Below are 24,996 nucleotides of genomic sequence, written 5' to 3' on the forward strand. Positions count from 1 at the left end.
CTTGCCCCCTGCTTTGTGAATCTCTGAAAAATCATTTTCATCTCCAGGTTTTCTAAAGATGTACAAGACAAATGGCTGCAAATAAGCAGGTACGAACATGTATCACCTGAGGCTAGTCACTTCCCTGTGTATAGGTAAGGGTTTACAACCACTTTAATACATTTAATTGGAGCTTACCTTTTTAAATGCTTTATTCTGAAGCCTCCAGCAAAGAAAAACTGCTACTATAGTTCTATTAGTACTATTGTTTGTAAGGGGGCTGGGCAGCTGTGTTTGCCATAATTAATATTTTCTGTACTACCCAGGCAAATTTTAATTACCAATTTGAACACAGTTTGTCCTAACAAAGGGTTAAAAATGTAGACACTGCCCTCCTAAATTGTATGTAATGAGGACAGACCTTGGGACATACTAACTCTAACACTATTCAAAGAACCTTACAGTCAGTCATGACATCTCCTCCAGAGAAACATCTAAAAGGTAAGAAATACTTCTAAAAATATATATATATTTTTTGGCATGTTGTATGAATAGGAACACAAAACAAATAGTGGGGTTTTCTCAAATTTTATTGCAAATGTGGAAATACGTTTTAAGAGTCACTAAAAGGACTTTACGCCTGAAGCTGGCATAAGAGGAGGTCAAAACATCTATCAGGTATAGCATAGAAAAATTGTGAACAAAAGACAAGGTGACATCCCTGAAAACCTGGGAAACAATTATTTGATGCCGAAAAGTGAAATAAGCACTCGCAGATCTAGTAAAGTTAGCCTACACAGGAAAGGATGGAACCTGACACTTGAGACCATAAGCTTGGAGGATGGTCTGCCAGCACCATCCAAACAAGATGCAGTTGCACTCTTATGGGGTCCATACTGAAAAAAGGTTGTAGGCGAGAGACTCTTAGCCCTAATCCCATCCAAACAATGAAAGAAAATGTTCTTGTGATGAACTGGGAGCCAGACAGAGGGATAGAAGAATAATATTAATAACATAATAAATAATAACATAATAAATAATAACAGACACTTCCTTAGGCAAGAAGGTATCCCTGGACCTCAACACCACCTAGTCCTCATGGAAAACCAAAAAGGGTTTTGTACAGAATAAGGCTGCTAGTTCAGATGCTCACATCTGGTGATGGCTACAAGAAACACCAACTTGTGGGTTTAAACAGCAGTTTCTGAAGTACAAAGAGAACCAGATTCATATCCGACAGAGATATGGGGGAATGGATAGGGGAGCTACATGGAAGACCCCCCTGTACAAAGATCTTAAATAAGAAGTGAGAAGCCAGCAGTCTCTTAAATTTAACAGAAAGGGCAGAAATCTGACCCATGACAGTGCTAAATGTCAAACACTGGACCAGACCCAGCTTTGGGAAGAAGATTTGTCTCACAGACAAAACCCAGAGACTCACACCAATTAAAATATTCCTTTCAAGTCTGATGACAGACCTTGTAGGAAGTAGACTTCCTAGCTTTTAGCATCACAGAAATTACAGAGTCAGATGTCTCTGTCCCTCAGAACCTAAGCTGCAATGGCCATGCCTTTAAATAAAGTGAACCCTAGAGCAGGGTAGCAAATCGGTCTTTGTAAGAAAAGATCTTGATGATCCAGGAGAGCCAATGCAGCTTTTGCCAGGAGCCTTACAAAGTTGGCATACCACATCTGCCTGGGCCAGTCCAGAGCAATGAGATTCACTGGAATGTTCTTCATCTCAAACCTGTAAAGAGTGTACTGATTCCAGGGACCCACCAGAGTATCCAATGCTTCCACTAGAAAATCCCTGTACATGGAGACAAACCTGTCCAGTTTGTTGTTCAACCTGAAGGCAAGGAGATCCACATCCAGCATCCACCATGTGCAACACTGGTCCTGGAACACCTCCAAGTGTAGGACCATTCTTCTGGTTAAAAATGTCTGCCACTTGTCTACACCTGGAGTGTACACAGTTGACAAAAAAGATTATAACATGAAGTTCTTGCCCAGTACAGAATACAATCTACCTTTCTTGCTATGGGAAGATTGATGATTGATGTACTGTACAACACCACTGTAAATCCAGATTGGATGACCCTCTATTAAGATGCCTCAGAGCTGCAGAAAGCCAAAGCAACCAACGTTACAGGGTGTTCGGACACTAGACTTCTCAAGTGTGAAAGTCTCCCAGGGTGCCTAGGACTCCTTCCCAGCCTGATGGCCCATCACCAGTTTCATCCAAAAGATGGTCCTTACTGATTAACAAATTAGTCTGTCCAGGGACTGGATCAACTTGTCCCACAACAACAGAATGTTGTAATGCAGGAATCAGGAGTGTCATGGGCATACAAAGCCACCTCAAAAGAAGTGGAGAGGCAAAAGTGGAGACTCAGAAAGCTCTTGAACTGGAAGCTAGACCTTTCTATTTCTGAACCACTGTAACAACTGGACAGTCAACTCACACTCTCAAAAAGCCTGCACCAAATGTTTCCTCAAAAGGAGAACCTTTGAGACCTTGGAGGCCAAAGGGTAGGCACAGATTGCAGTCACTAATGAACTAGAAATATGGGGATACGCAAGTAAGCATCTTTGACCTCCAGAGAAGCCAGGGCTCAAATAAAGACATTCAAAACATTGAGATGCAAAATGGGGTGAATGGCCCCTTTGGTCTTGAGAATGGTAAATAGGTTGGAACAAAACCCCTGGAACTGTTCTGCTACAGGGACTGGGGCAACAACACCTTGATCGGGGCGGGAGGTAAGAAACCAAGGTGGCTGCAGCTCCAGTCTATATCCCTAGAAGACCACCTCCAGCCAAAAGCACCAGAGGTGCAAGCAGGCCAAGAGTCTACAAAGTTTACCAAACGTCCCCCTTCTTCGGAAAGTGTGCATGACCCAGGACTGGAAACTGCTTTGGCAAAATAAACAGGCTAATACCGTGTTTTTATGCATAAATGAGCCACAACACAGCACCAATAAAGACCTGATTCCCCACTCTATCCAAAATATATATATAAAAAAAAAAAAACTATTGCAAACCACACAGAGTTATAGTATATCCCCACCATTTATAATAAATAAATATTAGACATTGATCAAAATATGCTCACCTGAATCAAACTCTGTACACTTTTCAGACTCCAATTTACCCTCACTATTATGTGGTTCTAGGTCAGTTTGGTCACTTGCTTGTTCCTCAGATGACATATGAACTGCCTTCTTAAAACAGGAGACAAGTGTGCCAGTGGCTGGTCTATAAGAAAGCATGTCGTTCAGCTGACTTTCATCATCAGATGCATTTGCAAAGTTGCCTGATGAGGACTGTTGAAAAGCAGCAGATCTGTGATAAAAATTGCTCTGAGTAGTAAGCCGAGATAGCCGGGCTTCCTGCTTTCCAGCAGAAAAGCTGAAAAAGAAAATAAATGTATTTACACTTTATCATCATAAAATAGCCACAAAATCTAGTGGAAGATTTACTAAGTTCATACACTAAGTTCCATACAGTGACATTAGCAAGTATGATACACTATGGATACAGTGCAACTACTGTATTACTTCTTCAGATACTTTAAATTCCAACTGTGACTATTACACAGATATCCCAATTACAGTCAGGTCCATAAATATTGGGACATCAACACAATTTTAACATTTTTGGCTCTATACACCACCACAATGGATTTGAAATGAAACAAACAAGATGTGCTTTAACTGCAGACTGTCAGCTTTAATTTGAGGGTATTTACATCCAAATCAGGTGAATGGTGTAGGAATTACAACAGTTTGCATATGTGCCTCCCACTTGTTAAGGGACCAAAAGTAATGGGACAGATAATAATCATAAATCAAACTTTCACTTTTTAATACTTGGTTGCAAATCCTTTGCAGTCAATTACAGCCTGAAGTCTGGAACGCATAGACATCACCAGACGCTGGGTTTCATCCCTGGTGATGCTCTGCCAGGCCTCTACTGCAACTGTCTTCAGTTCCTGCTTGTTCTTGGGGCATTTTCCCTTCAGTTTTGTCTTCAGCATGTGAAATGCATGCTCAATCAGATTCAGGTCAGGTTATTGACTTGGCCATTGCATAACATTCCACTTCTTTCCCTTAAAAAACTCTTTGGTTGCTTTTGCAGTATGCTTTGGGTCATTGTCCATCTGCACTGTGAAGCGGCGTCCAATGAGTTCTGAAGCATTTGGCTGAATATGAGCAGATAATATTCCCGAAACACTTCAGAATTCATCCTGCTGCTTTTGTCAGCAGTCACATCATCAATAAATACAAGAGAAGCAGTTCCATTGGCAGCCATACATGCCCACGCCATGACACTACCACCACCATGCTTCACTGATGAGGTGGTATGCTTGGGATCATGAGCAGTTCCTTTCCTTCTCCATACTCTTCTCTTCCCATCACTCTGGTACAAGTTGATCTTGATCTCATCTGTCCATAGGATGTTGTTCCAGAACTGTGAAGGCTTTTTTAGATGTCGTTTGGCAAACTCTAATCTGGCCTTCCTGTTTTTGAGGCTCACCAATGGTTTACATCTTGTGGTGAACCCTCTGTATTCACTCTGGTGAAGTCTTCTCTTGATTGTTGACTTTGACACACATACACCTACCTCCTGGAGAGTGTTCTTGATCTGGCCAACTGTTGTGAAGGGTGTTTTCTTCACCAGGGAAAGAATTCTTCTGTCATCCACCACAGTTGTTTTCCGTGGTCTTCCGGATCTTTTGGTGTTGCTGAGCTCACCGGTGCGTTCCTTCTTTTTAAGAATGTTCCAGACAGTTGTTTTGGCCACGCCTAATGTTTTTGCTATCTCTCTGGTGGGTTTGTTTTTTCAGCCTAATGATGGCTTGCTTCACTGATAGTGACAGCTCTTTGGATCTCATTTTGAGAGTTGACAGCAACAGATTCCAAATGTAAATAGCACACTTGAAATGAACTCTGGACCTTTTATCTGCTCATTGTAATTGGGATAATGAAGGAATAACACACACCTGGCCATGGAACAGCTGAGAAGCCAATTGTCCCATTACTTTTGGTCCCTTAACAAGTGGGAGGCACATATGCAAACTGTTGTAATTCCTACACCGTTCACCTGATTTGGATGTAAATACCCTCAAATTAAAGCTGACAGTCTGCAGTTAAAGCACATCTTGTTAGTTTCATTTCAAATCCATTGTGGTGGTGTATAGAGCCAAAAATGTTAGAATTGTGTCGATGTCCCAATATTTATGGACCTGACTGTACCTTAAAGTGGTTGCAAAGGCTCAAGGTTTTTTACTTTATGTGTACAGCAGCCCTCCCCTAAAAATTACCTTAGCCCCATCCCTCACGGCGGTGTGCACAAGAGCCTTGGCTTTCCACGGACTCTCTCTTCTCATTGGCTGAGACAGCAGAGAGAGCCAATGAGAAAAGAGAGGGGGCAGGGCCGAGCTGCAGTTCTGTGTTGAATGGACATGCAAAGCAGCAGCTCAGGAGAGAGCCTGCTTGGGTGCCCCCCATAGCACACTGCTTGCTCAGGGGGCACTCAGCAGGAGGGAGGGGACAAGAGCGCCAGCGGGGGATCCGAGAAAAGAAGAATTGGGGCTGCTCTGTGCAAAACCATTGCACAGAGCAGGTAAGTATGACATGTTATTTGGAGGCACAACACATATTTGTCTATATACAATTAAAATGGTAATAAATGTGAAGAAAATCAGGATATTCTTATTGTATGGAGAAATATAATAATACCAATAATAATGATAGTAAAGGCTTTAAAACCATTCCAGATTCTTCATTGAGGTTTTAAAAACTTGTGATAACTTTCCTTGGCTTTTCTAAAAAGCTACACGCATGGTATACCTGGTAGACCATTAAACTTTTTCAATCATACAGAGTGGAAGTTGTTTTGTAGGCAGGAAGGATAAATTGTAGAATTTAACCTACTGTAGCACTAGAGTTAGCGATATCAGCGTTTCATTCTGTTCTTTGGACACTCCATGGGAGTGATCTCGTCAATGTGCTTCATAAGAACAATACCAATCGTTTTTGATATGAGACGCTGTATACTGGACAAGCCATAAAAAGAACTGTTGCTACAATATACTGCATGAATGACACATTAACAAGGAAGTAGGAAGAGGATCCTGAGGATCACAAGAGAGCGCATCATTCTTCACTCCTGTGACCCATATTTTCAGCCGTCAAGACTCTGGAGAGATCCCAACATTAATGTTGGGATCCACTCAGATGCCTGACCGGCAGCTGGCTCAGACTCTTAGCGCACTGCTGAGAGCCTGAGCCAGCTGCTTCTGCACACTCCACAGCCCAGTGCTCCAGTCACTGGCTCTCTGCTCATTGAAGACCGAGAACTGAGCGAGCAGCGGTCTTTGATTGCTCTCTTCTTGGTGTAGAGGCGGAGGGGGACAGATACAACACTGAACCAATACTGCATCCACTTAGGTATGCAGAAATGTTTTTTTTTTTATCCCACACTTCTCTTTTAATAAATCAGATTTTATCATCAGAGAAGCAAATCTGCATACTGTAGGAGATGGTCCATTTATGTTACTTGTGAGCAGACAATAATCCAATTAAAAAAGATCTTACAACATACTGATCAAACCATTCTATTTCATCTCTGAGCAGTCTTACTACAAAGAGATATTTATATTCTACACAAATTTAAGTAGTTATTCTGAAATAGTTCATTAGTGCTTTAAGAAAGATCTGTCATTAATTTTGACATGTGTGTTGGTACCAGATGAGTAACGGTCTGAATCCCCCCCCCTTAGTCAGAGCTTCAATGGTACATTTGATGACACTGAAAAGATACAGCCTTCTTAATCCCAAATTCTAAGCATTTTCTGGCTGTCTATATTTTACAATGCAGATAAGATTTTGAGGTTCCTTTTTGAAAACATTTCACAGAACCAGCTGGACTTAACTGCATTCAAGATAATTATTTCATTATGTGTTCATATTTCATGTCCAAAGACAAGAGATAATATACAAGAGAATAACAATATCAACATAGCAGAACATTAAATGTGTGAAGTTTCCTGGGGTAATGGATAATTATATCAATTTAAATACAATTCAACAGGCTTAGCTATTATCAGGAATAAACGTATGTAAGGTTTTGCATTATTTAAATATAAGAACAGCTGTTAATTCTTTAAATAAATTATGGAAGAGGACTAAACTGCTTATCAGATGACGGACAAATTCTTCCGGAAAGGATATTTATCTTCCTGGTAATTTCCATTTAGTTTGAAAGCACTAGCCAATATGTACAGTACATTATACAGAAAGTATAAAAACAGTGGCAGATCGTATTTGCTTCCACTTTACCTCATAGGATCACAGAATGAGGCTTTTAAAGAAACGTTGTAAATACATTTTCTTCTATCTTTAAAATCACCTACAAAAAAAAATACATAATTAAACATTAGAAGGTTTAATGTGGACCAAATCTAGAATTGCTGGAATTACAGAAACTAATTAAAAAAGGGTTAAACATGTGCAAATGATAAAAGGCTAAATGAAATCATTAAAATACAAAATATCATAAAAAGGGAGAGCAATACCTTTCTAAATTTACTAACTCTAATTTTAAAGATAAAAAAAATTTAATAAAAGTTTAGAGTAAGTATTCTTTTTAACCATTTGCCTACAGGGCACTTATACCCCCTTCCTGCCCAGGCCAATTTTCAGCTTTCAGCGCTCTTACACTTTGAATGACAATTGCGCAGTCATGCAACACTGTACCCATATGAAATTTTTATAATTTTTTTGAGACAGATAGAGCTTTCTTTTGGTGGCATTTAATCACCTCTGGGTCTTTTATTTTTTGCTAAACAAACCAAAAACACTGAAAATTTTGAAAAAAAAACAAAAAGACCCAACTTTTTTCTTAGTTTTTGTTATGAAATTTTGTAAACAAGTGATTTTTTTTTTCCTTCACTGATGTGCACTAATGAGGCTGCAGTGATGGGCACTGATAGGTGGCACTGATGAGGAGGCACTGGTAGGTGGCACTGATGGGAATTACTGATGGGCACTGAAAGGCAGCACTCATATATGGCACTGATAGGCAGCAACTGGCACTGTTAGGTGGCACTGACGGGAACTGATAGGCAGCACTGACTGGCACTGTTAGGTGGTACTGACAGGTAACACTAAAAGGCAGCTCAGATGGGCACTGATATGTGACACTGATGTGCACTGATATGTGGCATTGGCAGGTGGCATTGATGAGCACTGACAGGTGGCACTGCTGGGGCTACACATCATCAGGACACACTGATCATCAGTGCTCTCATGATCAGTTCACATGTCCCCTCTGAGTAAAGCCGATTACCAGTTCTCCTCTCGAGTTGTCAGCGTGACAGCTCGTGAGGAGAGAAATGTCGATAACCGGCATTTCCCTATTTACATGTGATCAGCTGTGATTGGACACAGCTGATCACATGACTGAGCCGACATCTTTGGCTCTTTCCGTTGATCGGTTATCCGCTGTGTCTGAGGGACACAGTGCACCATCGATCGCCATGCGCTCCCAGAGCCACGCACGCCTTGCGCCCGTCATTATCTTATATGGCGGGTGGGGAGGCGGTTAAAGTGTATGGAAACTCTAAACAAAAACAATTCACTTAGTGAGTCATGCAGGAGCCACTGCTGCAAATCTGATCAGGTACTGCTCTTAGGAGCCCATCTTCACTCCCTAAAGATACAGGAAAGGAGAAGCCGCACACCAATGATTTCACTTGGCTCAAATTTTATTCAGCTATAAAAAGCAACATACAGTAGATTTTGTAAGTTTGCTCAGAGACAGGATAATCAACCAAAAATCCAGAAAAAAAAAAAACACGATACAAATGTTATAAACTGAATTGCAGTTCAGTGAGTAAAATAAGTATTTGATCCCCTAACAACCAACAATAATTCTGGCTCCCACAGACTGGCTATGTGCTACAGAGATTAGTTCTGTCAATTTATCAGCTTCCGCGCCGCCCTATAGCAGAAATACACAAAATAACAAACAAACACACACACTTTGTAGTTTGGGGTAGGGGATGCACGTGCGCGCCCTAACCGCACTGCTATTCGCGGCCTCTGTCAATCACCGGGTCCCCACTGGTGATTGACTAGTATCTCCGACAGGGGAGACCTGTGCATAAACGACACAGATCTCTGCCCTGTCAGCTCCTGCACACTGCTTTATATGGCTCTGCATAGCAGAATCATACAAAGCAGTGTGCTTACAGTGTAATCATTCACACAGTGCAATCATTCACACAGTGCACAGTGAAACCGCACACAATTAACCCTTTGATCACCCCCATGTTAACCCCTTCCTGCCCAGTGCTATTAGTACAGTGTCAGTGCTTTTTATTAGCACTGATCACTGTATTGGTGTCACTGGGGATGTCAGTGACACCAGATCAGTTCCCCCAGTGCCAGAATGCCCACTGCAGTCCTGCTATAAGTTGCTAATCACCGCCATTACGAGCAAAAACAAAAATTCCAGTATACATACTGCCATTTGTAAATGCTATAACTTTCACGTAAACCAATTATTTTACACATATTGGGATTTTTAGTTAGTAAAGACATGTAGCAGAATACATTTTGGCCTAAATTTATGACGAAATTTGATTTTTACATTTTTTTCTGGACATATTTATTTGCAAAAAGTAAAAAATATTGTTTTTTCTCAAAATTGTCGATCTTTTTTTATTTATAGCGCAAAAAATAAAAAATGCACAGGTGATGAAATGCCACCAAAAGAGAGCTCCATTTGTGGGGGAAAAAAAAAAGGACATAAATTTATTTGGGTGCAGCATTGCATGACTGCGCAATTGTCAGTTAAAGTAACGCTTCGCCGTATCGCAAAAAATGGCCTGGTCAGGAAGGGGGTTAAATCTTCTGGAGGGCAAGTGGTTAAGAAGGCGCTCCTAACAACAACTTGTTATGTTTATAAAAGACACCTGTACACAGGATCTCTTTCTTCCATTCAAACCTCACCACCATGGGCAAGACCAAATAGCTATCAAGGACAAGATTGTAGACCTGCACAAGGCTGGAATGGGCTACAAGACCATCAGCAAGAAGCTTGGTGAGGAGACAACTGTTGGAGTGATTATTTGCAAATGGAAGAAATGCAAGATAACTCCAAGATTTCGTCTCATGGGATAAGGATGATCAAGAGAAAAATGAGGGATCAGCCCAGAACTACACAGGAGGAGCTTGTGAATGATCTCAATACAGTTGGGACCACAGTCATCAAACAAACCACTGGTAACACAAATACGCCACCATGGATTAAAATCCTGCAGTGCCCGCAAGGTCCTCCGCCTCAAGAAGGCACATGAACAGGCCCCTCTGAAGCTTGCCAGTGAACATCTAAATGATTCAGAGAAGGATTCGGAGAAAGTGTTGTGGTCAGATGAGACAAAAGTTGAGTTCTTTGGCATTACCACCATCCCTACAGTCAAGCACAGAGGTGCTTTGGGGCTGTCTTTGCCGCATTGAGGGGCCAATGGACACAGCCATGTATTGTAAAATCTTGGATGAGTACCTTGCTTCATCCAGAACACTGACGATGGGTCGTGGATGGGTCTTCCAGCATGGCAATGACCCAAAACATACCACCAAGGCACAAAGGAGTGGCTCAAGAAGAAGTACATTAAGGTTATGGAGTGGCCTAGCCAGTCTCCAGAACTTAATCCTATGGAAAATTTATGAAAGGAGCTGAAACTTTGAGTTGCTAAGCAACAGCAAAGAAACCTAAAGGAATTAGAGAAGATCTGTAAAGAAGAGTGGACCAAAATCCCTCCTGAGATGTGTGCAAACCTGGTAACTACAGTGCGTCCAGAAAGTATTCACAGCGCTTAACTTTTGCCACACTTTGTTATGTTACAGCCTTATTCCAAAATGGATTAAATTTATTTTTTTCCTCAACATTCTACAAACAATACCCCATAATGACAAGGTGAAAGAAGTTCGTTTTGAAATCTTTGCAATCTATTAAAAAACAAAACAAAACAAAAAAACATATGTATATAAGTATTCACAGCCTTTGCCATGACACTCAAAATTGAGCTCTGGTGCATCCTGTTCCCACTGATCTTCCTTGCGATGTTTCCACAACTTGATTGGAGTCCACCTGTGGGAAATTCAGTTGATTGGACATGATTAGGAAAGCCATAAGCCTGTCTATATAAGGTCCCACAGTTAACTGCATGTCAGAACACAGACCAAGCCATGAAGTCCAAGGAATTGTCCTTAGTCCTCCGACACAGGATCAAGGCACAGATCTGGGGAAGGGTACAGAACAATTTCTGCAGCATTGAAGGTCCCAATGAGCACAGTGGCCTCCATCACCCATAAATAGCAGATGTTTGGAACCACCAGGAATCTTCCTAGAGCGGGCCACCCAGCCAAAATGAGCAATCGAGGGAGAAGGGCCTTAGCCAGGGAGGTAACCAAGCACAGGTATCTTGGATTTGAAGATATTTTCAACGTTTGAAGATCTAATAGTGTGGACTTGTGGTGGACTAATTTTGAATTTATGTAGGACATTTTTGAGATAAGGAAGGGGAGTAATTTTTTCATGAATGGTTTAAAGAAAAGGTTTTTTATATTTGTACTTTCAAGGGTGAAAGGTTTACTTTTCTTCGGGAATATTTAGAGAATTTGAATTTGTGACTGTATGGTAGAGTGGCCAGACGGATGCCACTCCTCAGTAAAAGGCAAATGGCAGCCCACCTGGAGTTTGCCAAAAGGCACCTGAGGGACTCTCAGACCATGAGAAACAAAACTCTCTGGTCTGATGTAACAAAGATTGAACTCTTTGGCCTGAATGCCAAGCATGATGTCTGGAGGAAACCAGGCACCGCTCACCACCTGGCCAATACCATCCCTACAGTGAAGCATGGTGGGGATGTTAGTCAGGATCGAAGGAAAGATGAGTTCAGCAATGTACAGAGACATCCTTGATGAAAACCTGTTCCAAAGCACTCTGGACCTTAGACTGGGGCGACAGTTCATCTTTCAACAGGACAACAACCCTAAGCACACAGCCCACATAACAAAGGAGTGGCTACGGGCCAACTCTGTGAATGTCCTGGACTGGCTCAGCAAGAGCCCAGACTTGAACCCGATTAAACATCTCTGGAGAGATCTGAAAATGGCTGTGCAACGACGCTCCCCATCCAACCTGATGGAGCTTGAGAGGTACTGGCAAAGAATGGGAGAAATTGCCCAAAAATAGGTTGTCTTTTACTCTCTCTCACCTCCCCCTTCTCATCTTTCTTTACCCCCCCCCCCTCCTACTTTTCAATCTCTCTCTCCCTCCCTTCTTCTGTATCTATCTCACTACCCCCTCTTAAGTTTCTAACAGGAGTTTCTGTCATAAAATCTGGCAGATTTTTCATGGTCTGTCAGGAAAAAAAAAAGGTTTGTGGGGGGTTAGCACCCGTCAGGAAAGAGGCTGAGTGGGTGCTGAACAGCCACACAAGGCAATTAACCTCTCAGTAGATATTTAAATACCACCCTATGCAGCTGAGCTGCAATATGTAGGTGGGGCATTGTGGGTGTGGCTTGAGTGTGGGCGGGGACACAGGGGGCCCCATTATCTCCTATTGCCCAGGGCCCCATGAGTTGTCAGTCCGCCCGTCTGTGTGTGTACTGCCAACAGAGATGGCATATGTTCTGTCCCAGACAGAACGTTGTTCACCTTTTACTGAACCGTACAACTCCTGGTGCCGCCCTGGTGGTTGATATACGCCACTGCCATGGGATTGTCAGACCGAATCCTGACCACAACCCTGTGCAACTGGTTCGTCCAATAATCCAGAGCAAAGCGTACTGCCTGAAGTTTCAAGATATTAATGGGCAGTATTCCCTCCTGTGGAAACCAAGTCGCCTGCACTATAGTCACTTCCAAACCAGTCCCCTCATACCACAGAGACTGGCACAGCTATTGTCAAATGAATGTTCTGTTGCTCCTTCAATATCTAATCATTTGGCTGGGAGAAGTAACTAAGGCAGGTCATAGAAGATGTGATTTTCTTTCCTGCAACCACAGGCTGCAGGAAAGAAAATTGCTCGATTCCCCCAGCGCAGGGAGCTGTTCCTGAATGGAGAACACAGTGGTTATTGCTGCTGTGAATAATCACATGCTAAAATTCCAACACGCTGGTTGTGTTCAAGTCGTTTGATGGATCAACTTGGGTACAATCAGGCTGCCCATACACCCACACATGGTACAAATCTCGGACCAGTCCCTGCTGAAGCATCTATGGCTGGCTTTAGAGAGCAGCATTTCAGAAGGCCATAGCAAGCTTACTAAACTGAATATCAGGAGGAAGTTGCCAGCTATAAGAAGTAAGGTAGGGCCATATAGTGCCGATCCTAGGAAGGGGAGGGGGGTTGTTTGAAGCTAATTAAATTAAATGTTAAATAATTTGTATATGTTTGTACTGAAAACAATAGGGAAAATTTAAATTAATCATTTGCTGTTAAGATGAAGAATGTTTTCAATTTGTTTACACAATAACTTACTAATCTAAGTGGTGGGGGTTACAAGATAACTTTAAACAAAGAAAACCTACTATGAGGGCTGCTTGTTAAAGGCTTCAAAGTCAGATTTGATTCTTGACACAACGACCTGTCAAATTCTGGTAAAAGCTGTCTTTTGATTGCAGGTTCACCTATGGACAAAGTTTTAAAAGAAGTTAAAGGGAAACTATAATGGTATTAGGACTATTTTATTATAAACAATCAATGTGTTTTAAATCACATACAAACACACACAAAATCTTGATATACAAATATCTAATACATGGAGAATTATTCCCAGGGGCACAATGGGTTCCCTAAAAAGACAACACAGAAAAACTTGGAAGCTTGGAAAGAGGAGTCATTCACTTGTGTATTTACATTTAAGCTTGAGCTATTGTAGTCAAAAACTGTATCCTAAAACTCAGCCCTCTGACATAAAGGAAAATGCATGTATAAATATACAATATTCAAATATTGGCAGGAAATTTTTTTTTTTTTGCCCTGAAAATAATAAAGACAAGCCCACACCTTGTCACAGCTACAATTCAGCATTCAGCAGTACGTGCTCTTTTGACTTCAAGTGAGCTTTAAATACTGCAGTGTTTTGGGTATGCATTGCTTTTAATAGCAAATAGGTGTTGGCCACATTACGTATTCAGTAAGTTGTATGAAATCACAAACCCAAACCCCTTAAGAAGTGGATGGTTTTCACAAGAAACAGAATTTTTGTACTCAATGTGAAATCCTTTTCTTGAAGGCCATTGAGGGACACCCAAAGTCTGACATTAAGCAAAGATACACACAGCAAGTCATACATCCCTTCCATATTTACATTTTCTGTATAAGCTTTACACTGGCTTAAAGCTGATTTCCATGCTTCCTGTCACTTTAAATAGTGATGGAGGGCCAGGCTGATGATGTCACCACCTAAGTCAATCAAATGAAGCTTTGTATTTACTCACATAATATGAAGATGCCTATGAATGCCTAAGCACCACTCAAGACTGACTCTGTATTGTCCCGGGTGTGAGAAGGGATGTCTGTCTCACAGCCCGAACCCAGCACTGTATGTTATTGAAGCTACATGCAGTATATGCAGTGCTTAAAGACACTGCAGCATTTAGTGAAGGAACTGGTTCATTTGGACCAGCTTGGTCCAAACTATTTAAAGTGAAAGGATACAAGAAATCAGCTTTAACCTCTTGTCAACCGAGCTATAGCCGAACGATGGCTACAGCGTGGTTGTCCAGTTCTGGGAGGACGTCATAAGACGTCCTTCCAGAACGCACCCTCCCGCATGCCCCCAGCGATCTCCTTGATCGGACACAGATAATCATGTGATGAGGTAAAAGGCCAATCACAGCAGCCTTTTACCACATGATTGCCTATGTCCAATGACACAGCAGATCACTGAGTAAATACAGTTGCCGGTTATCGGCAGCACTTTCCTCACGCTGTCACAGTGTGAGAAAAGTACTGCCGATAACCGGCAATTGTCATAGAACAGATTGGCAATGATCATCAGAGCACTGATGATCAGTGCCCAGCAGTGCCACCCACCAGTGCAAATCAATGCCCAGCAGTGCCTCCTACCAGTGCAAATCAATGCCACCCATCAGTGCCCAACAATGCCGCCCATCAGTGCCCAGCAGTGCCACCCAGCACTGCCGCCCGTCAGTGTCACATCATCGGTGCCACCTCATCAGTGCTATCCATGCGACCTCATTAGTGCCACCTATCAGTGCAGCCTCATCAATGCACATCAGTGAAGGAGAAAATACCCCTTTGCAAAATTTTAAAATAGAAACAAAGAAAAACTTTTTTTTTTCTAATTTTTTGCTACTTTTGTTTATAGTGCAAAAAATAAAACACCCAGTGGTGATTAAATACCAGCAAAAAAAAGCTCTATTTGTGTGAAAAAAATGATAAAAGTTTCATATGGGTACAATGTTGCATGACCGCGCAATTGTCATTCAAAGTGCGACAGCGCTGAAAGCTGAAAATTGGCCTGGGCAGGAAGGGGGTAAAAGTGCCCGGTAGGCAAGTGGTTAAGATGAGGCTGAAATGTCCATCTAGTAGAACTTAGAGAACTTGTGAACAGAAGGTCATGGTGGCAACTTTGAAAATCTGGGGACAAATTGTTGCTTGATGATATAAAGCCCAAGAAGCACTCACAGATCTAGTTGAGTGCACCTTGACATGAAAGGGTGAAAAACGGTCCTTGAGAACACAGGCGTGGGTGATGGATTGTCTGAGTCACCTAGATAAAGGAAACAAAGCTGGAGAACAAAAAGTGGCGCAGACAGAGGGACAGAAGAATGCCATACGACAAACTATTCAAAACAAAAGTTCTGAGTCCCGACACCACCTTGTCCCTATGCAGAAACAAAAAAGCTTCCATTCAGGAAAGGGCTGCCCATTCAGAGACACGCCTAGCGGAGGTAAGGACTACAAGAAACAGCTTGTGGATGAGGGAAGGTAAATAATGTCTCTAATTGTTTCAAACAAAGGTTTTGAAAGTGCAGAAAAAACAACAGATTCAGAGTCCATGAAGTCACAGGAGAAAGTACAAAACTGATCCTTGACAGGGCTGAAAGCCAGACGCTGGTCCAGACCCAGTTGTATGGAGAAACAGGTGCAACAAGGATCAATGGAATTCCCTCTAGCTTGATCTTGTGAAGCAGAAGAAGAAGAATTTTAAAGGAAGAATGGCATGGATCAGGGTGTACAGATCCTACTAAAGTATCCACTGTTAGAGGATCCCTGTACCTGGATACAAAACTGTCCAGTCTGTTGCTGAACCTGGAGGCCAGGAGATCCACATCCAGAGCCCCCCACTTGTGGACACAGGCCCTGGAACACCTACAGGTGTAGGAAGTTCAAAATTCCCACTGCACATGTTCCTGAAATGGGCTCAAGGATAGCAGAAGTTGCAGCAACAGCCAGCTGGAGCCTGGAAACATCACAGAGCAATGTACATATTTGCCAGCACATGCTGGAACTTCAGGTAACGTCTAAAAGTGTTTATTTAAAGTGAATAATCACATCACAGCGGAAGAGCGCAATGTTTTGGGGCCACGCAGGACCCCTTCGTCAAGCAAGTGATGATCACATGCCTGATTAAGAGGTCCTGCGTGGTCCTGAAACTGCATTCTTCTGCTGTGATCACTTTGAGTAAAAATCTTTGGACATTATCTGATCCATAGAGTGCTGGCAAATATGTACATTGAACTGTCTACGCCTGGAATGTACAGGACACACAAAGCTGGTATGTTCTGCAGAGGCCAGGATCCAATATACTTCTCTTGATACAGTGAGACTTCTTGCTCCTCCCAGATTGTTGCGTGCCACCACCATGGCATTACTGAACTGGATCCAGATTGGATGACTCTACAGTAGGATGGTTCAACACAATAGACACACAAATTGTCCAAATTTCCAGAATGTTGATCGTGAGAGTTAACTCCAACGACCACCTATCCCCTGCACTAAAAGGGTGCCCAGGACCCCTTCTAGCCTGACAGGCTGCCATCCGTTGTGACGATCCTCCAATCACTGCACTAAAAGGGTACCCAGGACTCCTCTCCAGCCCAACAGGCTGCCATTTGTTGTGACGATCCATCAAAAGATGGAAAGAACGGACTTCCCCAACTATAGAGCTGGATCCCTGAGCCAGATACAACCCATTCCCAGATGATAGACGAATCAGACCAGTTCGCCCTGTGATGGCAGAATGTTGCATTGGAGTGAAACTGGGCAAATGGGACTGCCTCGAAAGAGGCTACTATCAGACCTAGGACACATGCAGGTTTAAAGTGGTAGTGATTTAATTTGGGAGTAATAGTAATAGAATGCCCTCAGAGGCAAACTCATCAGTCTAGAACTGAGGAAGCCCAGATTCAGACTGTTTCTGCGACTGGAGGCTCGGATGTAAATAAGGCAGCAGGCAAATCAGACTTAGGATCTCCAGGAGAGGACATGGTATAACAGTGAGCTTGTAGTCTGTGCGATCAGTCAGCAAATACCTGGGTAATTGTGGGACATAAAATCTGATAGTGGTAAACAGACTCTGATCAGAGGATAACATAATTTCAGCATTGTCAGAAGGTGCTCTGCAAACAGACCTGAAATGTCCAATATAATACTTGCTTGCCTGTCTGATGTCAGCTACACTTTTTTCCTAGATCACCACAAAATGTACAATAACACAGCTATAAGGAATAACTTTAGTGTCTAATGGATCATAGAAACACCTGGAATCTAGATTTCTCAACTATGTATTCCTTCGTTAGACAGGAACATCTGAATGATGCCCACAACAACTAGTTTTCACTACGTTTTGAAACAGATATTAACAAAACTAAACAGTAGAAAAAAGTGACATACCATATGGAGTTCTATCTTCAGATCTTAATCGCTTCCCATTTCTAAGATTCAGAGGCTTGCTGGTAGCTTCTACTGCCTTTATACCATCAGTCAAATCTTCATCATCCATAAAAGCTTTTGCACTTTCAGCAGCCTCAATTTCAAAATAGTTCTCAGGTGTGTGAGATGTAATTGAAGAAACAAACTTCTTCCTAATAGGGACTCTTGTATTGTGAAATGGAGTGGAATGCCTCAGCATCGAACACTTCACATCAGAAGAGCTTGTAACAGTCGGTCTACCCACACCAATATTCTCTATAGTCCTTGCCCCGTGGTTCTGCAAGTCAACAAGCTTTTCATTAAAGTTAGTAATAATTTCAGCTTTGTTTACTAATGGATTGACCATGTTTGCCTTCTTACTACCGTCGCTATCACCTTTATAATTTGGACAATGTTCTTGAAGGTGTTCAGATTCTGTAAACTCTTGAAATAGATCTTTAACTGTCTGTACTACAGTTTCTGAAGCAGAGACTTGTTTTCCACTTGCTGTGCTACATCCAAACATATTAGTAGTTACTTTAGTTAAATTACTTGTTTCTGTTCTTTCTAAAGCTACTTGTTCTGCTGTTTTTTGATGTAATGATGTATGGACTTCGGATACACATAAAGGATGGTCACTAAGAGCATCTTTAGGTTTGTCTTGTTTCAATGGGCAGTTTTCTATTTCTGAAAATATTTCTTGAGCTTTCCTCAAAGCCTCGTCTGATAAAGTTACAGTTTTACCACTGGCAGTGCTAAAACATGACACCCCAGGCATAAAACTGTTCTCTAAATCTCTGGAAACATTTCCAGGCATATTATCTTTAGAAAAGGGACACATACCAGAGTTCTTTTTAGGAAGTGACATTAATTCTTTAATGTCTGAGTGAAATGTACCAGGCTTTAAAGTAATTTCATTTTCTTCACAATTTTTAACATTGATTGATTTTATTTTGCTTTGAGCTATACTCTCAGCAGTATAGCCATCTCCACCATCAGTAAACAAAATCCTTGCTTTATGGAGGGCATCAGCAGACACTGCTACAGTCTTTCCACTTGCAGTACTAAAGCCTGGAGCTGGAAGGCCAAGGACTGTTTCCTTGGACAATACAGTAGGAAATGCTAGATCTGCTAGGCTACTGCTCTCTGGGGTATTCCACTTAGTGTTTCTTTCTACACTCTGTTTAAATGAGTATGTGTTTTCTAATTGCTTATCTATTTCAGAAAACATTTCCTGAGCCTTTTTCAAAGCATCATCTGACATTTGAACAGGTTTACCACCTGCTGTGATAAAAGATGGCTTCATCATCTTGGGGGCATTTCCCTGTGGTAAATGCACTTTTTCAGGCTGTGCTAGTTTAGATGTTTTTACTATAGGCGGTAAATCAGGTTTTTCCAAACAAGAATCAGTAGTGCCATCTCTAAGGAATGGGTTCATTGAATTACCTTCTGCTAGATGTATCTTACTAAGTTTTGTGTTTTCTGAGGAGCACAAAACACTATCCCTGCATATTTCCTGATTACCTATTCCAAGTCTAGAGTGACTGGATTGAAATCCATTTTCCATATTACTGTTGTCAGTATCAGCTAACATCACCCTTGCTTTTTGGAGAGACTCATTAGAGACTGCTACTATCTTCCCACTAGCTGTGCTGAAACCTAGAGGTGGAAGGGCATTAGCAGTCACTTTTGTGGTGTTCTTCATGGCAATATCACAACCCTTTATGTTCTGCTTACTCAATTTAATTTCAGCTGGATTTGACTGATATCTGTTTTGCAATTGCTGGGACTGTATTTCCTCAAGTCCATTATGTATTGCCAAATCAGCTTCTGCAAACAGATTTCTTGCTTTCAGCAGAGAATCACAAGAGACTACTACAGATTTTCCACTAGCTGTACTGAAACCCATTGGAGGGAGGACAGGCTCTTTTTCTTGCCGTGTTTTGCTTAATATATCTTGTACGTTGTTGGTATTGGGTGACCTAATACCGATCTTCTCTACTTCACACAGACTGACCTTAGAATTCTCCCCAACAGTTACCATCTGTTGGTTATCCATATCAGCAAACATCTCTTGAGCTCTCCTCAAAGACTCTTCAGAAAGATGAACAGGTTTACCATGTGCAGTGCTAAATTGCACCTTCTTTGTAACAAGAGTATCTTCTTTAGGCAAGGATATGCAATGAGCCAGTTCTGACCCAGAGACACTCTCAAAAATCTGCCTTGCTTTCTGGACAGAATCATGAGGAATTGCAGCACCTGTTCCACTTCTGGTGAAAGCAACTGCAGATTGTTCAACAATTAGTTCATATGTTTCCTTGCCCTCTTCACCTTGACTAATTGTGCTTATATTTTCTTTTACAACCACACTGGAGGTCACACCTTGATTTTTATATATATTATCTGGATGTAATATATCATTAAAGATGACTTTTGCCTTTGATAGAGCTGCCTTATCAACACTAATAACTTTGCCTTTTCCAGTAGAAAACGCAACTGGCATTGTTGAGGGACATGCAGCAGAAGTAGGACTTCCACAGGATACATTGTTGATATTTTGTTCACAGAATCCTTCTGCAGAATCCCTCACCTCATTATCACCATCCACAAACGCATTCAAATTGGTTGTGGGATTCTGTTTTTCCATATTAAACGTACATTCATTAAAAGCTGAACTCCTTTTCTCAAATGTTGTAGAGGATTCTGTTTTGGAGTATACAATGCTGGATTCCTGAACATTATGTGGAACAGCAATACAATCTTTTGAAACTTGCTGAACGTTTGCTGTTGCGGGAGCAGCTGAAGAATTTGTTAGAAAATGACTTTTGTTGAAATCTGTTGAGGGGTGCTTTAACGACAGTGTGGTATCATCTAAATCATGAAATAATTCAAAAGCCTTTATCATATCCTCATCAGTAATGTTTATGCATTTCCCACTTGCCAAGCTAAATCCACCAAATTTCTTTGCCTTGTCTTCGGAAACTGATTTTTCAGATGCCAAAGGCACACCAGAGTCACAAGCAGTTGGTCTGACAGTGGTATCTAATGACAACTTGATACAGGAATCTTTATTTTCTACATGTTCTGCTCCAGCTGCAAAGCTATCATTAAAGTCAACGTCTTTCCACACATCAGAATTATTAAAATTCTCAGATTCAATCATATGATCTTCTGCATTCTGCAAGTTTTGATTATTTAATGTTACAGTACCAGTTTTCTTAAACTGTGTGAAGTCAAACTGACTGTCTACATTCTCCAGAATAGAAGACAGTTCGCTGACTTCAGCTTTTTGGCTTTCTGTCAGTATCTCACAGAAGTGAGACTGTATTTCAGAAGATAAACTTGTTTTTTTCATCTGGCTTTTTACATCAGATGTGCTGTCCTTGCTATGTTGTGGGAGTAAAATATTTTGGTCACTCATCCCTTTAGTTTGGACTTCTTTGGAGGACTGTTTGTCTAAGCTTAATAGAATTGAAGTTTGGCTATTATCCTTTGTCTCCTCTGATGACAGCTTGTTCAAGGGCTCAAAAATATCTCGTTCTCTTACTTTCTCATTTCCTGATGCCAAGTTAGCAGCCGGCCTAAGAAAATCCTCCTTGGTAATGTTTTCACATATTCCATCTTCAATATCTTTAAACAAGAGCATTCCCTTAGAGATTTTACTTTCAGGAACGTTGATTTCCTTATGTGACGCTGTTCTGAATCCACGGAAAAGAGATGTTGAATCAGCAATGTCATGGGTGTTGTTGATGTCAGCAATTGGAGGTAAAGGGTGACTGATATGATATACAGGATCATCGTCTTTAAACAGAAGTTCTCCTTTTCTTAGGTTTTCTTCTGAAATATGAATATTCTTATTAGATGCTGTTTTAAAGCCTCCAAAGTTCTCAAACCTAGTTATACAAAGAGATACGTCAGGTGGAAGCCTGTCAGTGCTGGCATTGTGATGCTGTGTACTTGAAAAAGCACTTTCTTTGTGGCTATCTAGCTGTTCTTTATTGTCTCTAGTAACATCTAAAGAACGGTCAGTTTCCTTCACCTGTTTTTTAGCTAACCTAACATCACTGTGTCCAACATTATTATCGTCAATATTGTTCTTTTTGGATGTACTAATAGATTCCAGCAATGACTTTATTATTGATGCATCTCCAGTTTTCCTGTGTTCTGTCCTCTTTACAGCCTCTTGGATATTAATGTTTATTGAATTGTCAGCAGTAGTGTCTAAACAGGGCGCTTGCTCTGAAATTGGTCTGTCCACATGCTTCAAGTTCAAGAGATTTTCTTCAATTTCATGGATATCCAGAGAGTCCTCTTTTAAATATTCTGAGTTTTCTTTAGGTGCTGGTTGTGCGTCTTGCTGGCTAGGTGCACATGCTACATTTGCCGAATCCCGTGCCTCTGAAATTACAAAAACACAAACACTATTTAAATTCATTCATTTTTAGTAAGGAACCAGTTACAACATGAACAAACATTGTTTAACTGCTTACTTGTCGCAGTATAGCAAATATACTGCTACAAGGCAGAACACGTGCACAAAATCACGTATATATACGTGATTTTGCATTGCCCGGTAGGGGGCGCATGCGAGACGTGAGCACGCCCTACCCGTGCCGCCATTCGCGGCCGTGGATGTCAATCACTGGGTTATGGCTGGTGATTACCCGCTGGCGCCCAGTGATTACTGATAATCACTGACGGGGAGGAAGACTGTTTTTTGTTTACAAACAGTTTTCCTCCCTGTCAGCTCGGCACACTGCTTACAGTGAAGCACACAACCCCTAGTAAAACACTCCCTACACACAGTTAACCCTTTGATCACCCCTCACATTAACCTCTTCCTGCCCAGTGTCATTAGTACAGTGTCAGTGCTGTTTTTTTTTAGCACTGATCGCTGTATTGGTGTCACTGGGGATGTCACTGAGACCAAGTTAGTTCCCCCCAGTGCCAGAATGCCCACCACAGTCCCGCTAAAAGTCATTGATTGCCGCCATTACTAGTAGAAAAAAAAAATCCCAGTATCTATACCGCCATTTGTAAACGCTATAACTTTCACGTAAACCAATTAATTTACACGTATTGGGAATTTTTTTAGCAAAGACATGTAACAGAATAAATTTTGGCCTAAATTTATGATGAAATTCGATTTTTAAAATTTTTTTACTGGACATGTTTATTAGCAAAAAGTCCAAAATATTGTTTTTTTCTCAAAATTGTCGGTCTTTTTTTGCTTATAGTGCAAAAAAAAAAAAAAAAACGCACAGGCAATCAAACACCACCAAAAGAAATTTATGGGAAGAAAAAAAGGGGACGTAAATTTAATCTGGTTGCGGCGCTGCATGACCGTGCACTTGTCAGTTAAAGTAACGCAGCACAGTAACGCAAAAAATGGCCTGGTCAGGAATGGGGGTATTTACTCAGAACATAGTATCATATAGACAATGTTCTGGGGACACACAATCCTACTTACTATGTAAATACTAAAAAGACATTTACAGAGTGCTGGCCTTTCCTTAACTTACTTTCTACAGTGCCACTGTCACCCACACAACTAAGCCAAACACGGTGCTACTGCAGTACATGTGTGAGGTGGTTATCTTCAACAATGAAGGGAAATTAAACGTAGGAGCTAACCTACGTACATTTAAACAACTTTGATTGTAGTGGACTATTCCCACACAAATACCTACAATTAACTAGAACATACTTTAATCCATGCAACTTCATGCTCCCACTGGCACATATTGTGGATATGGGTCCAATGCCCAACACTTGCTCTTCACACTCAGAATTAGTCATACTGTGGAGATTACTGTGGAAATACTTGGTGCAATTAAAAGATCTCGAGAACACTAGCCAACTCTGGGCAAAAAAAAAAAATTTCCCTTGCAGCGGGGCTGTGCCCGCATTACAAAGGTTAACTGTTCATTTTTATCTATGGATTGGAGAAGGGAAATGTACTTCCCTAATCCTCTGATCCTCTCTGCGGGTCCCCCACCACGATATACAGCAGTGGAATGTTCCCAATGTCATCAAGCCCATAGACCTGCTCTGGATAAACGACGTCAGGAACATTCCACTGCTGGATGGTGGGGGGGGCTGCCTGCCACTGGATTACTCTCTCTGATCTCTCCTGGTCAAAACAAGCAGTTACCCCATGCAGTGTAGGCACAGCCCCACTGCATTGGGAGATTTTTTTTTGCCCAGAGTTGGGCTTTAAAGATTTGCTGCACAATGGATTTTTGATTGTCCAGTTGCACAATGAACACTCTCACACCCACACCTGACTGCAAATTAGGCACTTTTTTTTCGTTCAGCCAGCAGGCTGTATGGAAAAATTCACTGATATCACCTCAAGTGTGTGGATGTTGTAGATCGACTTCTGTTCAACTGTAGAGGCCACACATGGATCGAAATTCAGCTAGTCTTTGCTGAACTTGCTGAATTTTGATCCACATATGGTCAGCTTAACTCCAGGTTTGATTGAACTTTAAACAGATTGTTTGGACCAAGCTTGTAAAAGCGAATTACAGAGGCTAGACAAAAAAAAATGGAAACACTACCTGATTTGCAGGTGTGAAAGTTATGACGTTTCACACTGAAAGCAGAAGTGATGTAACACTCTTTTGCTTCCACTGTGTGATGAGACACCTAGCTAACAGGTACGAAACCTTACTTTCGTCATTCACTGCATGCGCTGCTAGTACTACATGTCAGAGCTTACTGAGCTTCAAAGAGGGCAAAATGTTGGTGCCCACATAGCTGGTGCCACTCTGACTGAAGTTGCCAAATTATTTGCTGTGTCGCGGGGTACGGTATCAAAGGTTAAGACTGTATATACAGTTTCCAGGAAAACATTGTTTGAAAAGTATAAGCGTGGTCGACTGACTGAAAGAGACAAAAGGACATAGCACAGAATTGTGACCCAGAATAACAAAACAACTGCTGCAAAAGTGACTGCAGAGCTCAATCTCAGTCCCGTGAAGACTGAATTACGAATGAGAGGCTTGCCAGCTGTTAGCTAGGTGTCTCATCACACAGCGAAAGCAAAAGA

General features: G+C 41.5%; 1 protein-coding gene across 1 annotated transcript in view; it reads right to left on the reverse strand.

Annotated features, from left to right (window-relative positions):
• Positions 1-24,996, reverse strand: part of BRCA2 (BRCA2 DNA repair associated) — a 92,133-nt gene that overhangs the window by 38,433 nt on the left and 28,704 nt on the right. The window contains exons 10-13 of the mRNA XM_089690875.1: positions 17,925-22,340; positions 13,589-13,687; positions 7,323-7,392; positions 3,092-3,387 (exon numbers count right to left, since the gene is read on the reverse strand). Of these exons, the coding sequence (XP_089547001.1) occupies positions 3,092-3,387; positions 7,323-7,392; positions 13,589-13,687; positions 17,925-22,340 (4,881 nt within the window). The remainder of the gene's footprint in view (positions 1-3,091; positions 3,388-7,322; positions 7,393-13,588; positions 13,688-17,924; positions 22,341-24,996) is intronic.

Source organism: Staurois parvus, unplaced genomic scaffold (genome assembly GCF_062004578.1).
Source record: "Staurois parvus isolate SC_StPar_1 unplaced genomic scaffold, SC_StPar_1.0 ptg000544l, whole genome shotgun sequence".
Classification (NCBI taxonomy): Eukaryota; Metazoa; Chordata; class Amphibia; order Anura; family Ranidae; genus Staurois; species Staurois parvus.